At 39.0% G+C, this 15,591-nt stretch overlaps 1 protein-coding gene and 1 long non-coding RNA gene across 5 annotated transcripts in view; one reads left to right on the top strand and one right to left on the bottom strand.

Moving 5' to 3' along the window:
- LOC127449150 (uncharacterized) overlaps nt 1-15,591 on the bottom strand; it is a 230,751-nt gene that overhangs the window by 158,402 nt on the left and 56,758 nt on the right. The window contains exon 2 of the long non-coding RNA XR_007898672.1: nt 3,799-4,273. This is a non-coding gene — a long non-coding RNA (uncharacterized LOC127449150). The remainder of the gene's footprint in view (nt 1-3,798; nt 4,274-15,591) is intronic.
- Nucleotides 1-15,591, top strand: part of lrrk1 (leucine-rich repeat kinase 1) — a 238,663-nt gene that overhangs the window by 193,104 nt on the left and 29,968 nt on the right. For all 4 annotated transcript variants that reach the window (XM_051711490.1, XM_051711481.1, XM_051711498.1 and 1 more), the window contains 2 exons: nt 6,180-6,297; nt 6,557-6,673. In XM_051711490.1, the coding sequence (XP_051567450.1) occupies nt 6,180-6,297; nt 6,557-6,673 (235 nt within the window). The remainder of the gene's footprint in view (nt 1-6,179; nt 6,298-6,556; nt 6,674-15,591) is intronic.

Here is a 15,591-nt window from a genome sequence, read left to right as displayed (position 1 = left end):
CAGAGCCTGTCTATCCAATAATGAGGCAAAAGGCAAGTAAAAATTTAAGATAAATGTACCAGGTTTGCACTTGGCAGAGATCATCTTCATACGGATAAGCCCCATATCAGCCCATTATCATATTCCTTTCACTCAATTTACCTCATTTACGGCTTTCTCTCGTTTTCCTTTTTGCTGTATCACCAGTTGCTCCCCTCCAAACCTCTCACTCACTCATAAAAACACCATCATTAAAATCAATCAGAAATCAAATTTTTCCAGTTTTTCTCAACAATCTATAGCCTTTTAAAAATGTGCTTATTTTAATATTCATGAGCACATATACTGTATTAGAGCTCATTATTATGCTTGACAGCCCACCAGACTGACAAATGCCCCGTGATTCACAGTTAACAGCTCAGGATAGCTCATCAGATCATTGACCGCTTTGTTTGTGAGCACTGGATTTCTACGAGGTGGCTTCAAAGAAACACTCTGGCTTTGTATTTTTCGGTGCAGGTGTTTGCAATTATCACTATTGCTTGTTGCCATGCCAAATGGAGCAGCTGTAGTCACAGTGAAGGGTATGTTGATACTTCATCATGGCCAAGCAGATGAATGAAGGCTTTAGGTGTGTTCGACTTTAACTATGCCTCACCTTACCAATTGTCAAATTTGCGGTTGTAGTTGGGGGAAGAGTTGAAACGAGAGCCGTACATGAAGAAAGTCTGATATAAGCCTATATTATTTTAATACCAATAAGGAATCAGTATATTTGAATCCATTTTAATTGTTTTTATGAATAAACATGATATATAAGATTAGGAAATCATGAAAAGAGAATTGTACTGTTTTGAAAAAACGGATTTGTGAGAGTTTAGTGGAACTGAAGATAAAACACCTTAGTAATGGCATACTACCATACTACTCTTACTATTTTGTGTCATGTGGCAGAAGTAGTATGGGTAGTATGCCATTCCGATCTCAGCCCATTAAACGTAGGCTTCATCGCTGAGTTAATGGGAAAAACGAGAGGCGGTGGAACATGCTTTTACATCAGTGAAAGTTGGTGTACAGATGTAACAACATTAAAGAAGATGTGCTGTCCTAATTTGGAAGTGCTCTTTATTAACTTTAAGCCTTTCTACTCGCCGCAGGAGTTTTCTTCGTTTATTCTGGTGGGTGTATATTGCGCCAAACGCATGTTTGAATGCCGCGCTGCAACAGCTGGCTGATCAAATCACAGACACGGAACAACAATACCCGGACTCAGTTATTATTATTCTTGGGGATTTTAACAAAGCAAACCTCACACGTGAACTACCCAAATACAAACAGCACATTACATGCCCAACCAGAGACAGAAATATACTGGATCACTGCTACACAACAATAAAGGATGCATATCGCTCTGTTCCTAGAGCAGCTTTGCAACTATCTGATCACTGTCTGGTTCATCTTCTTCCAACCTACAGACAGAAATTAAAATCTGCTAAGCCTGTAGTAAGGACTGTAAAGAGATGGACCAACGAAGCAGAGCTGGAACAACAAGCCTGCTTTGACTGCACTGATTGGAGTGTTTTTGAGGCTGCAGCCACAGACCTGGACGAGCTCACAGATACTGTTACATCATATATCAGTTTCTATGAGGATATGTGCATTCCTACTAGGACTTATTTAACATTTAACAACGACAAACCATGGTTTACAGTGGAACTCAGGCAGCTTCGTCAGGCCAAAGAGGATGCTTACAGAGTTGGGGATAAGGTCTTGTACAATCAGGCCAGGAACACACTGAATAAGGGAATCAGAGTGGCTAAAAGAAGATACTCTGAGAAGCTGACAAACAAGTTTTCAGCTAACGACCCTGCATCAGTGTGGAGTGGCATGAAACAATTTACGAATTACAGGACTCCTATCCCCTACCCTGTGGTGGACCAACAACTGGCTGACGACCTGAATGTGTTCTACTGCAGATTTGAAAAGCCCAATCTCACACCCCACACCCACACTGACCTTCACTTCACACAAACATCAACACCTCCTCCAACCCCCCTCCTCCCCCCTCCTGCTACTCAACCTGCACTTAAGATCTGTGAAGATGATGTGAGCCGCGTCTTTCGAAAACAAAGGATAAGGAAAGCACAGGGCCCAGATGTCATTTCGCCTGCATGTCTTAGATCCTGTGCTAACCAGCTGGCCCCCATCTTCACACAGATCTTCAATAGATCACTGGAGCAGTGTGAAGTCCCATGTTGCTTCAAACGTTCCACTATCATCCCCATCCCAAAGAAACCAAAAATCACAGGACTTAATGACTACAGAACTGTCACCCTGATGTCTGTGGTCATGAAGTCATTTGAGAGACTGGTGTTGGCCCACCTGAAGGACATCACTGGACCCTTTCTAGATCCCCTTCAATTTGCTTATCGAGCAAACAGGTCTGTGGATGATGCAGTCAACATGGGATTACATCATATCCTGCAACATCTGGACAGACCGGGACATATGCAAGGATCCTTTTTGTGGACTTCAGTTCGGCTTTCAACACCATCATCCCAGCTATTCTCCAGACTAAATTACACCAACTCTCTGTTCCCACGTCTATCTCTCAGTGGATTACCAGCTTTATGACAGACAGGCAGCAACTTGTGAGACAGAGCAAATTCACTTCCAGCACCTGTACAATCAGCACTGGTGCCCCCCAGGGATGTGTGCTCTCCCCACTACTCTTCTCCCTCTACACCAACAACTGCATCGCCAAGGACCCCTCTGTCAAGCTCCTGAAGTTTGCAGACGACACCAGTGTCATCGGCCTCATCCGAGATGACGATGAGTCTGCATACAGAAGGGAGGTTAAACAGCTGGCTGTCTGGTGCAGTCAAAACAACCTTGAGCTGAACGCGCTCAAAATGGTGGAAATGATTGTGGACTTTAGGAGGAACCCCCCAACACTGTCCTCCTTCACCATTCTAAACAGCACTGTGGCAGCAGTGGAGTCATTCAGGTTTCTGGGCACTACCATCTCGCAGGACCTGAAGTGGGAGACCCACATTGACTCCATTGCGAAAAAGGCCCAGCAGAGGTTGTACTTCCTTCACCAGCTGAGGAAGTTCAACCTGCCACAGGCACTGCTGATACAGTTCTACTCAGCGGTCATTGAGTCTGTCCTCTGCACTTCAATAACTGTCAAACTGGTTTGGTTCAGCTACGAAATCAGACATCAGAATACTACAAAGGAGAGTTCGGACTGCTGAGAGGATTATTGGTTGCCCCCTGCCCCCCCTTCAAGAACTATACACTTCCAGAGTGAGGAAAAAGGCTGGACAATTCACTCTGGACCCCACTCACCCTGCCCACTACCTTTTTGAACTGTTGCCTTCTGGCCGACGCTTCAGAGCTCTGAGCACCAGAACCGTGAGGCACAGGAACAGTTTTTTCCCCCAGGCTATCCATCTCATGAACAGTTAAAACTGCCCCTTTGAGCAATAATTAATGTGCAATACACAGCTTAATCTTTTTATATTATCCAACACATCCTACCTCTTCTGCCATTACATTCCCTTGCACTGTACATATGTGTGTATGTATGTATGTATATACATATTCACACACACACACACATATACACTATATTGCCAAAAGTATTCGCTCACCCATCCAAATAATTGAATTCAGGTGTTCCAATCGCTTCCATGGCCACAGGTGTATAAAATGAAGCACCTAGGCATGTAGACTGCTTCTACAAACATTTGTGAAAGAATGGGCCGCTCTCAGGAGCTCAGTGAATTCCAGCGTGGTACTATGATAGGATGCCACCTGTGCAACAAGTCCAGTCGTGAAATTTCCTTGCTACTAAATATTCCACAGTCAACTGTCAGTGGTATTATAACAAAGTGGAAGTGATTGGGAATGACAGCAACTCAGCCACGAAGTGGTAGGCCACGTAAAATGACAGAGCGGGGTCAGCGGATGCTGAGGCGCATAGTGCGCAGAGGTCGCCAATTCCATGCTCCCAACTTTGTGGGAACAGTTTGGGGATGGCCCCTTCCTGTTCCAACATGACTGCGCACCAGTGCACAAAGCAAGGTCCATAAAGACATGGATGAGCGAGTTTGGTGTGGAAGAACTTGACTGGCCTGCACAGAGTCCTGACCTCAACCCGATAGAGCACCTTTGGGATGAATTAGAGCGAAGACTGCGAGCCAGGCCTTCTCGTCCAACATCAGTGTCTGACCTCACAAATGCGCTTCTGGAAGAATGGTCAAAAATTCCCATAAACACACTCCTAAACCTTGTGGAAAGCCTTCCAAGAAGAGTTGAAGCTGTTATAGCTGCAAAGGGTGGGCCGACGTCATATTAAACCCTATGGATTAAGAATGGGATGTCACTTAAGTTCATAAGCGTCTAAAGGCAGATGAGCGAATACTTTTGGCAATATAGTGTACATATATACATATATATATATATATATTGTCTATTGTGTATTCTATTTATGCTTTTTTCTTTTCAATATTTATCAATTTTTTATTCAGTTTTAATTATTTTTTAAAAGTCTTGTTGCTGTTGTCTTGTAGCTCCTGTCACCAAGACAAATTCCTTGTATGTGTAAGCATACTTGGCAATAAAGCTCATTCTGATTCTGATTCTGATCAGCGTTGTCATCGTAGAGTCTGGCCAATTGCAAATAAGCTGTGTCATCAGAGCTTGTGCAGCCACTTTGAAGCAACTACACCTGCTGACTCAGGCTGCTGGTCGTACTTTGATGGCATACATCATGGTGACTTAGCTGTGGCACTAGTGAAAGTCAGTCAAAATGAATACTCGCATGCATTGCATCAAGGCAGGCGCTGATTGGTCTGCGCAGCTCTGCATGAAGTTGAGGGGTGAATTTCCCTCCATTTTAATATCCCCCCTTCTGGTCGTTCATTTTTCATCCCCGGAGGAGACACTTTTCATCACTGTTTCTGGTGAGACTGAATAGATTTCCCATATCTGACAGTAGATGGTGCGGTATTTAAAAAAAAAAAAAAAAATGTTAATTGGTTAACAGATAGTTAATTATTTTAATTCAGTTAAAAAAAAATTTTTGTGACATTAACTGTGTTAACTCCTTTTGTGCAAAAGGTCAGGTTTTCTTGCTGTTTCGGCACAAGTTTTAAAAAGGAAAATTAAAAATGTCCCTTTATGTCAAAAAGGTTGTCGACCCCTGGTTTAGAGTCTTATTGGAGATATTTGTGCACTAATAAGTACACTTCAAGTCAAAAGTTTGGACACATCTATTCTTCTTTATAATTATGGGTTTCCACATTATAGAATAATAGTAAAGTTATTGAAACTATGAAATAATACAGTTGGGGTAGTATGGGAATTATGTAGTGACAAATCAAAACTTATATTTTAAATCTTGTATTTTCGCTTCTTCAAAGTAGCCATCTTTGCCAAGATTACAATTCTGCATGCTCTGGGCATTTTCTCTCAACCAACGTCATGAGGTGCCTGCTTTTTAAACAGTATTGAATGAGTTCCCATGTATGATGGACAAATTAATTTCAAGCAAGCATTTAATCTTACACTGATCAAAAGATGTTTAAAATCATGAGAAACAAATGGAGACAGGTGGGTCCAAACTTTTGACTGGTACAGTATAATTATTTAAATCTAGTAATTCAAAAGATTGGTTCCTCACATACAAATTCAAATCCACCCCAGGAATTTCTGTAAAATGCTTTCCAAAAAATGGGGTTGGGAACCCTGAAGGAAACAAGACAAATTAAATAATCAAATAATGATTCATAATGTTCCACGCAAACCGAGAAATAAAAGCATTTTTGGGATTTGGAATGCAAGGTCCCCCTTGATCATTGGATGGACCTACCAGCAATATCCTGTAAATTATTTTTTAAGTGTTCCACATTAGGGTAAGGTTGGTCCTAATCACTTTGTCACCACAGCAACATCCTGGCAACCACCCACAATCCCTAGCATCGTATTGGCGAGTTTTGCACAGGCAAGCACTCTTCACATTTTCTTTAGAATGATTTCATAACTGCGGTGTATTTTTTCTTTCCCAAAATCATGTTAATATGTTTATTAGTTTTAAGGCTCTTTCATGTATTAAAGGAGCATTTGATTAATTAAAGTAGTCTCTCTCTCTCTCTCTCTCTATCTGTCTCTCTATTTGTGCGCATATCCTACAGGAACTACACTGTAGTAAACTTGGCAAAAGGCAAGGTGGAGGTAAAACAGATGCCGTGCCCAGGAACACGGCTCAGCTGCCAAATGAAGATGGAGAACACCCTGTGGACAGCCACTGAGGTAAAGGCCTCTGCAAAACGTAACATATTCTGCTCTCAGTCGCTGCGTTCTCTTCCACAATGTTGGAATGTTACCAGGGAAACAATACTAATGATTATATGCCAAGGGTGTTTAGTTCACATAGTGACTCTCATGACACTCATGCCATGACTAGTTTTGCTCAAGCACAGAAATGTAAAAATCCACCTTTGTAAGTGCACTTTGTAAGTAAGCAGATAAGTGGAGATGTTATCGTAATAACTTATTGATGTTCCTATAGGAACAAGAAGTCTTTATCTACAGTCTGAAAGAGATGTGTCCCCTGAGTCACCCTCAGAAACTGCTCTCCTGTCCTGCCGTGGTCACCTGTCTCTTCTTACTGCCTGCCAGGAAAGAGGTCAGTGCTTCAGCTTGCAGTCATTTTTTTGTTGTTGTTGTAAATTATCCTTCTGCTGAACATGTTTTTGATTTGTTTGTTTTTGGTCTCTACCCACAGTAAAAAATAAATAAATATGACATTACACATTCGTTAAAGGGGTCATATCAGTAGGAATACAATTTTCCTTGATCTTTTGAGATTTAAGAGATATGAGATTTATTTTAAAAGCATAATGTAACTTTTAGAACTGAAAGCTTAATTTTCAGTCCAAAAAGGAGCATTTATTGAAATAAGCTGCAAAAATAGCTTGGTTTGAACTTCTGTAACAGTTCAGCACATTTCAGCATGGTTTGTTTTGCAAATCTGTCAATATAATGCAGACTTTGCGAAGAATTATAACTACAGTATATTAGACTCTACAGCAAACCTGCAGCTTGAGAGTAAAAGTGTGGCAAATCTCTGAAATCCAATTTCAGATGCAACAAGCAGATTTACATGGAAGTATTACAGGCACAGCAGCAAAAAAATTACTTTAAAGGTCAGAGAGAGGATAAACAATGGGCCTCAATCATGAAACTTTCATAAATACTTGAGTAAATTGGGAGTAATTTGCGTAAAATGAACCTTCCCCAAAAATTTCCTCTGAATACACAAACGCTGTGTACACCCAAGATTTGTTAGTTAAACCTTTGTAAGTAAACTCCAAACATTCGTAACTATGGCATGCATGCACACTCATTTACAGTTATCACAATCCATGCCCATGAAAACGCCTTATAAGGAAGGCATCGGAGTAGCTAGTAAATGAGAATAGTAAGCTTTTAACATATATGCGTTAGAGTAATAAAAGGGATTTTTTTAAGTGAACTGCATTTAAATCATAAAATATATATTTTGCAAACATACTGGTGTATCCGATCTCAAAGATAGAATTCCTCAAAGAGGAATTTACTCATCACATGTGCTTGCTGTCACTGGAGGTTCTTTTAGTGAATTAAAGAGTCCAAGATGTCAAGGAAAATTATTTGATACCAGTTCAGGATGTCCACTTCCATTAACTTGGCTTAGCTGATGAAGCAGTGTTGGGAACAAACTGTACCTTGTAGAAATAAATGCAAGCATCAAAGAAACATTTTAAATAAAAAATGTTTCAAAAATAACTTTTTTTTTTTTTACTAATTTATGTTATTAAAGTTAATTTCACTTTCAGTTATTAGTTATTTTTTCATTTCTTATTTTATTTCACTTATCAAAATGTTGTCATGGTAGTTTGCCTGAAAGAACACAGTACTTTTGGATGACATACGCATAATGTACACTTGATCAGGTGTAAATTTTAATTGTACCTACAAACATTTTGAAAATAGGAAACATTTCATGAATAGAAGAAGAAGCCTTTATTTTGGTCACACATTATACATACTTTTTTGCATATATACAGTGAAATGTATTTGTTTTCACATATCCCATCTAAGCTGGGATACTCAGCCATGATATGGCGCCCCTGGAGCAGATAGGGTCAAGGGGCCAACAGTGGCATCTTGGCGGTGCTGGGGCTTGAACCCCTGACCTTCTGGTCAGTAACCCAGAGCCTTAACTGCTGAGCCACCACTGCCCCTACTGAATACAAGAATTTACATCAGAAATGCTTTACGAATTCCAAAAAAAAAAAAAAAATTCTGCTTGTGTTTCTTGAATGAGATGCAATGATCTTGAAAAACTAAATTATAATTTTGCTGCCGAAAAACGTTACCAACATTTTAAGTCGTTTTATTTGCACAAGGCTAATTCAGATATTGTGATCCTAGAAATGGCATAATGACAACAATATCCTTTATTACTATTCAACAAAAAATGGCTGTTCACCCTTTAATACCTTACGATGAGCAATCTAGGGATTTAGATTAGATTTCAATCTAAGGGGGGGCTCAGCCCCCAATGACACTATAAGATGTGTGAATTTAATGTATTCCACTCTGTTGCATAGGTGGTGTTTTGTTTTTTATACTGTTTTAACATCGTTTAAACTAGTCAGCTAATATTCATTGAGAATATTGTCATTTTCTATAAAAAAAAACATTCAGAAATGCATAAAAAAAAAAATTAAAAAAAATGAAATAGCTTGAAGAATACAGACAAACCAATTATTGTAACTGGCTATTTATTGGCAGTAAAATTCATCTGTCCTAATCATTCCTTTTTGTTTATCCATTTATTGACATAAATTATTGTATAAGAATCAATCGTTTTACAACTTCTAAGTTATAGCAAACAAACACCACAAAAAAACGTACTGCAATAAGTGTCACATTTATTTAGTGTAATAAATTAACTCTAGAGTATGTTTCTCTGTCTGTCATTAATATTTGTTTACTGATTTATTCAGTGACAATTTTAGTAAATCACACCTTAACTAGTCGGTGACAACAAATTAATGTATTTTATGTGTTTTTTGTGAAAAGTCATTAAACCACTGATAAAGCACTGAGATGTTCACAATAGAAACAAGTCTAGTATACTTTATTAAAATGTACATTTACAAATCTACTAAAAGAATTTAGCAAAGTGTTTAAGTGTACATTTACACGACAATGACGGAAACGTTTTTCCTTTGCGTTTTTGAAGTTTCGCGTACAGACGACAACGTTGTCAAACGGACAACGTTGTCAAACGATCCCCGTTCACACAGATCCGCGAAAACGACTAAAAACGCTGTATTATGCATGCCAGGCCAGTAGTTGCTGAGGCCACTCTCACGGGTTGACGATAATGGCATCGTTTTCAAAAACGTGCACTTTGAAACCCGTTCTCAAAAGTCACAGATTTTTAGGAGGGCTGAGATAAAATTTACGAGAGCTGTAGCACCTCTAAATTGGGTCTAGCAATGCTTTTGCCTTATGGCAGCTTGCTTCTTTGGGTAAGTTTACACGACAACGATGTACTAAAAATGGAAAAGTTTTTCCTTTGCATTTTTGAAAAGTTTCGCGTACAGACGACAGCGTTGTCAAAACGATCCCCGTTCACACGGATCTGCGAAAATGACTGAAAACATTGTATTATGCATGCCAGGCTAGTAGATAGCGATGTCACTTTGTAAAGAAACACTACGCGCCTGCGCACATAAGCATTCTTCCACAGAGCGGTGAATACAAAGAATGAAGATGGCGATTGCTGGTCGTAGTAGTGATACAGTAAATCTACACTTTGCTGGAGAAGCGTCAATAAACTCAAAAGCTTGAGCAGCACAAACACAGTCCTGTAGTCCGCCATTGTAGTTATGTCTCGCGCGTTGTTTTGAAGTACTCACGCGCATGCCTATAGACTGAACTCTCAAGATTATTCAATAAACTCTGCTCATTTTTACCATCAATTCGTCTCCTGTCTTCTTCTGTATTCCCCCTGCTGACTCTTGGGCTGGTAGGAGAGTAAGTTAACATAACAAGCTGTTGATGTTGACTGGTTTTGGATATCAGACAGAACTCTTCTGACAGAGAGAGAGGTTTTGTGAACACTGGATCTAACATGCATTTTCACTGCCTCATGTTTTCATATTCTAAGCATATCATTGAATACTGTGCATGGCATCACATCTCTGTCTATAGGCTATATACATAAGCGGTAGGTGAATGAATTGCAGGGTAAAGGTACATAAAATAAAATTAAGTAAATAAATAAATAACATTTAAAATATAAATACATTTTTCCCATCTGAATCCATACATTAACTTCAAGATTTTCAGAATTTTCACGTGCGCATGACGTCATCATTTTCACAAATTCAAGTTTTTGTATGTTTACACGGAGATGATAATGGCATCGTTTTCAAAAACTTGCACTTTGAAACTCATTTTCAAAAGTTTGTGTTTTCAGGCCTCAAAACGTGTAACGTGTAAATGAACAGCCAAAACTCTAAAAAAAAAAAAAAAAAAAAAAAGCTCTCAAAAAATAAAAAGTTTTCTGTTTTTAGTTGAAAACGTTGTCGTGAAAATGGCCCCTTAGGCCAATTTAACTTGGTTTCCAGTCTAAATATCTGAACATCCTTAAAACAAAACAAAGATACTGATTAAGAGTCTTACAAATTTTACTAAAGTAGATACATAAACATAGTCTTTCTTTAATAGTTTTGGTATCCTAAAACCCCTCCTCGATATTGTGTAACTTGTCAGAGACAATTCTCTCCTCAAAGCTCCATGGGAATGTGGGCCTTTATGATGTCGTGGGTGGGCAGGTTTTCACTCTTGTGTGAAGTCGCTGTGTCCAGGTGTTGTCAGTTTCCCTCACTTTAACGGATGGCCTGCAGTTCTGTCCCAATTACAGATTGAGTCCTCGTTCCTTCTCCAAACACACTCTAATATGAGCCTTGCACCCTTTGAAGTGCCCTCTGTTCCCAGTGTTCATTCATTAAGGGTCACTGACAAACTGGATGTAAACAGCAGTGGTGGAGATTAGGAAAGAAACATGCAGCTTGTTTTTGCTGTCAGGATAGTTTTAGGGAGGGGATACATTTAAATATGGAACTTGGAAAGACATGCAAGTGAAGGCGGGCTAAAATATTTAGGAAGAAAAAAACTGAGAGAAATATTCTGTATACATTGACAGGGTGTTGTTCAGTTTTAGTATGACTATATACATTTTTGGAAAGATTCAGAGTACCAGAGTAGTCTTGACTATTTATTGTGCAAGTGTACCACTTGTATACATTATTGGCACATGTCTGAAGTATTTTCTGAAGTAAAACTAAATAAACAAATAAATACAGATTTTCTTTATAGTGTCATCATTGCCACACCCAACAATAATTATCAACATTAATCATCACATAAATGTGCTTTGAATGTAAAATGGGATCTGTATAATTTATGTTATAGTCATGATCACATACTGTTATCAATATAATACTGCACAAATATCATGAAATGTCAAACACATAATTTAAAAAATATCAAACATGTATTAGCAAATGTGAATATATTAAAGGAATAGTTCACCCAAAAATGAAAATTCTCTCATCATTTACTTCATGCCATTCGAGATGTATATGACTTTCTTTCTTCTGCTGAACACAAAGAGTTTTAGAAGAGTATTTCTGCTCTGTAGGACCATAAAATGCAAGTCAACAAGGTCCAAAACTTTGAAACCCAAAAAGGCGGCATAAAAGTAAACCAAACGACTCCACTGGTGAAATCCATGTCTTCAGAAGCACTATGAAAGGTGTGGGTGAGAAACAGATCAATGTTGAAGTCATTTTTTACAATAAATCTCCACTTTCAAACAGCCCTTGTAATTCTTTTGTTTTTGGTGATTCACATTCTTCATGCATATCACCACCTACTGGGGAGGGAGGAGAATTTATTGGAAAAAATGACTTAAATATTGAAATAGCGATTCCGGGACTGACAGTAAATTTAGCATCTTTCTCTCTTCTGACTGCAGTAATCTGTCTTTTTTCATTTTTTGTGAAAACACAATCTTTTATTATTGGAGCAAATGAGAATAATAATTTTTTGCTATGGTCTTCTATTCCTAGTCATAGAAGTTTTAATATAGTTTACTTCTGTGTTCCAAATCTGGAAATGTGAGAAGGATCTATTAACAGCACATCTAGTAGTGTTATTCCAGTCAATTAGGTCAAGTCATTTTAAAATGACAGAGGTTGTTATAATCGGTCATGGTTTAAAAAAAAAAATCAAATTGAGCCAGAAATTAGCCAGGTGGTACTAAATATGCAGCAGGTAGTGAAAAATCTGGGTATCTATTTTGATACGAATTTAAATTTGGAATACCATTTCAGGAAGTTAGTTCAGTCTTTTTCTTTTCTTTTTTTTTTTTTTTTTTATCAGTTAAGGAACATTTCCAAGACATGTTTTGAGTTTTAGGGATACAGAGAAGCTTATTCATGCTTTTATCTCGACTCACTTTGATTATTGTAATGCACTGTTTTCAACTCTAAATAAATGCACTTTAGCACGGCTACAATAAGTGCAAAATGCTGCAGCTAGACTTTTGACACAAACTAGGTCTTTTAATCATATTACTCCAGTTTTAGCTTCTTTGCATTGGCTACCAGTGCATTTTAGGGTTGATTTTAATATTTTATGAATTACTTATAAGGCATTACATGGTTTGACGCCAGATTATTTAGCAAAACTTTTAAAAACGTATGAAACAATTAGACCTCTTAGTTCTTGTCATGAACTGTTGGCTGTTCCAAGATCAAGATGTAAAACTAAAGGAGATAGAGAATTTGTAGTGAAGGCCCCACGATTATGGAACAGCCTGCCCTGGGAGATTAGATCTGCTGAATCTGTGTCTGTTTTTACGTCTCATTTAAAAACTAATTTGTATACACTTGCTTTTATTACTTTATGAATTTCTGTTTAACTGTGTTTTGATTTTAAGTTTTGTGAAGTGCTTTGTGCAGAATTGCTAAAAGGTGCTATAAAACTAAAGTTATTATTATTTTTTATATTGCACTTTTCAAAATGCACATTGTTTCAAATCAGCTTTACAGAAAATTATGCTGTAACAGAAAATTGTTACAGAAGATTGTAGATTATGCCTTAAAAAAAATTACATATATTATTTGTTTTTAGGCCCCCAGTGAGCCAGGAGAGCCAGTTCCCCTCTAGCTAAAAAGCATTAATGTTTTACCAATATTAGTTATCTATGTGTAATACAAGTCATGGTTTAAGTTAGTAAACTGTGTAGATGTTGGTGGCCAATGTTTAAACTAAAGGTTATTGTGTGAACTGTAAGATTAATGACAAAGTCTTGGAAGTACATCCCAAATTGACTGTGGAATAGATGCAGTGTCCTTTGTTATTTAGCTAATGAAGGCTTTAGTTAGCAGTTAATTTATAGTCTATGTATTCCATTTTGAGCGAGTGTAATCCATCTTTTGACTAAGAAGATGCAGGCAGAGGTCAGCAAGTGGCATCGCAGTCCGGCAGGAAGCTTGTGACAGTTCATTTCCAGTGAAGTCCCTCCTAAATCCAAGGTTAAGGTAGTGGCCAGTGAAGTATCCCATGTTTTACAGTTGGAGTTGGCAGCAGTTTGTCCTCTGGGAAGTTCATCGTAGTAGACTGAAGTGGTGTATGTCTGGCATAGCGTGCAGTTAGTAGTCATCATTCAGCGACACATTTTGGTGGGAGTCGGACACTGGGCTGGACCGGAGCTGGATCTGGCAGGCCCTGTTAACCTCAGGATATGTATCCCCCTGAGGCCCAAGCGTGACTGCTGTGTGCATTTTTCATTTCCCTTTTTGATTTGTAACTAGTAGTGGTGAGCAGTGGGAAGGCAAGGAGAGAGCAGGTCAGTCAAGAGCAGAGAGCCAATCATAACTGTCAAGTCCTAAAGGAACCCTTAACCGTTTTTCTCTCATTTAGGCAGCAATGGGAAAAGTCTTGTCTGGACACATTTGCATGGTCTTTAAAAAGACAGATGAGTGGGGGTTTCTGGGGACGCCATGTGAGAAGCAGACGTGTGAGACACAAGCTCTGCAAATTTTGCTAGTTTTTTAATTATTTTCATGTTATAATCTGGTTAGATTCGATACACCCAATTACATACTTGCTCTTTGAGGTAAACATGGCAAAGAAGTCAAAATCCTCAGACTCTGGAGACATTAAAAGACACTTACATGTTCAAGCTGAGGCCTCTGATGGGACTGCGGACCGGAGACACGATTTGGATAGCACGTCGGGAGAAGATATTCAGCGTCAACTGTCCAACATGTCGGTGATGTTGACGAAGGACTTGGAAGATCTTGCTATAATACGTCGATTGATTACGGCGATGGAAACAAAATTCTCTAAGTTGTTTACAAGAGTGACAGAAGTTGAAAAACGAATCGATTATCTTGAGTCATCGGAAAGGGAATTAACCGCTAATCCGCCCGCGTCCAAAACAGATTTAGAATTAATTTCGGAAAAACTGGAATATTTTGAAAATATGAGCCGAAGGAATAACATACAAATTGTTGGAATTCCTGAGCATGAAGAGGGCAGAGATATGGTGAAATTCCTGAACGAGCTCTTCCCGAGTCTGCTCGACATAACAGGCCAGAAGCTTGAAATCGAACGAGCTCACAGAGTGCCAGCTCACAGATCTGCTGAGGGAGAAAGGCCCCGATGCATTCTAGCCAAATTTCTGAGATCATCCGATAAAGATCTCGTGTTGCGCCAGGCGAGGAGCAAAGGAAAGCTTTCTTGGAAGAATCACAATATTTTCTTGTTCCCGGACTTTGCGAACTCGACAAGAGAGAAACGCGATCGGTTCAAGGAATGCAAGAAACTCTTACATCAGAAAAAGATCTCGTTTGCTCTGATGTTTCCGGCCAAACTGAGAATAGAAACGAAGAATGGTCGCAAAGTATTTACTTGTCCAAAACTGGCACTCTCCTTCATATATACATTGGAGTGAGTAAGCCATTTGATGTTTCTTGCATTAGTGGACTGACTCGCGGTTCAGGCACTCTATTATCTGAGGAAGCTGGGTGCCATTTTTGTTTCTTTTTGCGCTGGCTCCGCCTAGCGGCTGGAGTTTGTTTTGTGGCATGACTCCAAGAAACTTTTGCATTGACGGAAGATCTTTTCTACACTGAAGTTTCCGGCCAGATTGAGAGTGGACACTATGGATGACCGCAAAATATCTACATACTCACATAAAGGATGTCTTTTATAAAGTTGACGGGCTGAGTAAGTTATGGTGTATTTTTCTTTCTTTTTTCTTTTTTTTTTTGCGGCCTCCCAGTTAGTTTGGCTCTTGATCATCCGAGGAACCGGGATGCCGGTTTTGTTTTTCGTGCTGGCTCCACCTAGCGGCTGGAGCTTGTTCTGTTGAATATCACTCTTTTGGAAAGCTGTGGATAAATCTGTTTGTTCTTTGTGCTTATTCCTCCTGCTGGCTGGAGTCTGTTTTGTTGAGTATTTTTGCGG

Source organism: Myxocyprinus asiaticus, chromosome 1, assembly GCF_019703515.2.
Source record: "Myxocyprinus asiaticus isolate MX2 ecotype Aquarium Trade chromosome 1, UBuf_Myxa_2, whole genome shotgun sequence".
NCBI classification, from domain to species: domain Eukaryota; kingdom Metazoa; phylum Chordata; class Actinopteri; order Cypriniformes; family Catostomidae; genus Myxocyprinus; species Myxocyprinus asiaticus.
This window is presented reverse-complemented; position numbering and strand designations above follow the sequence as displayed.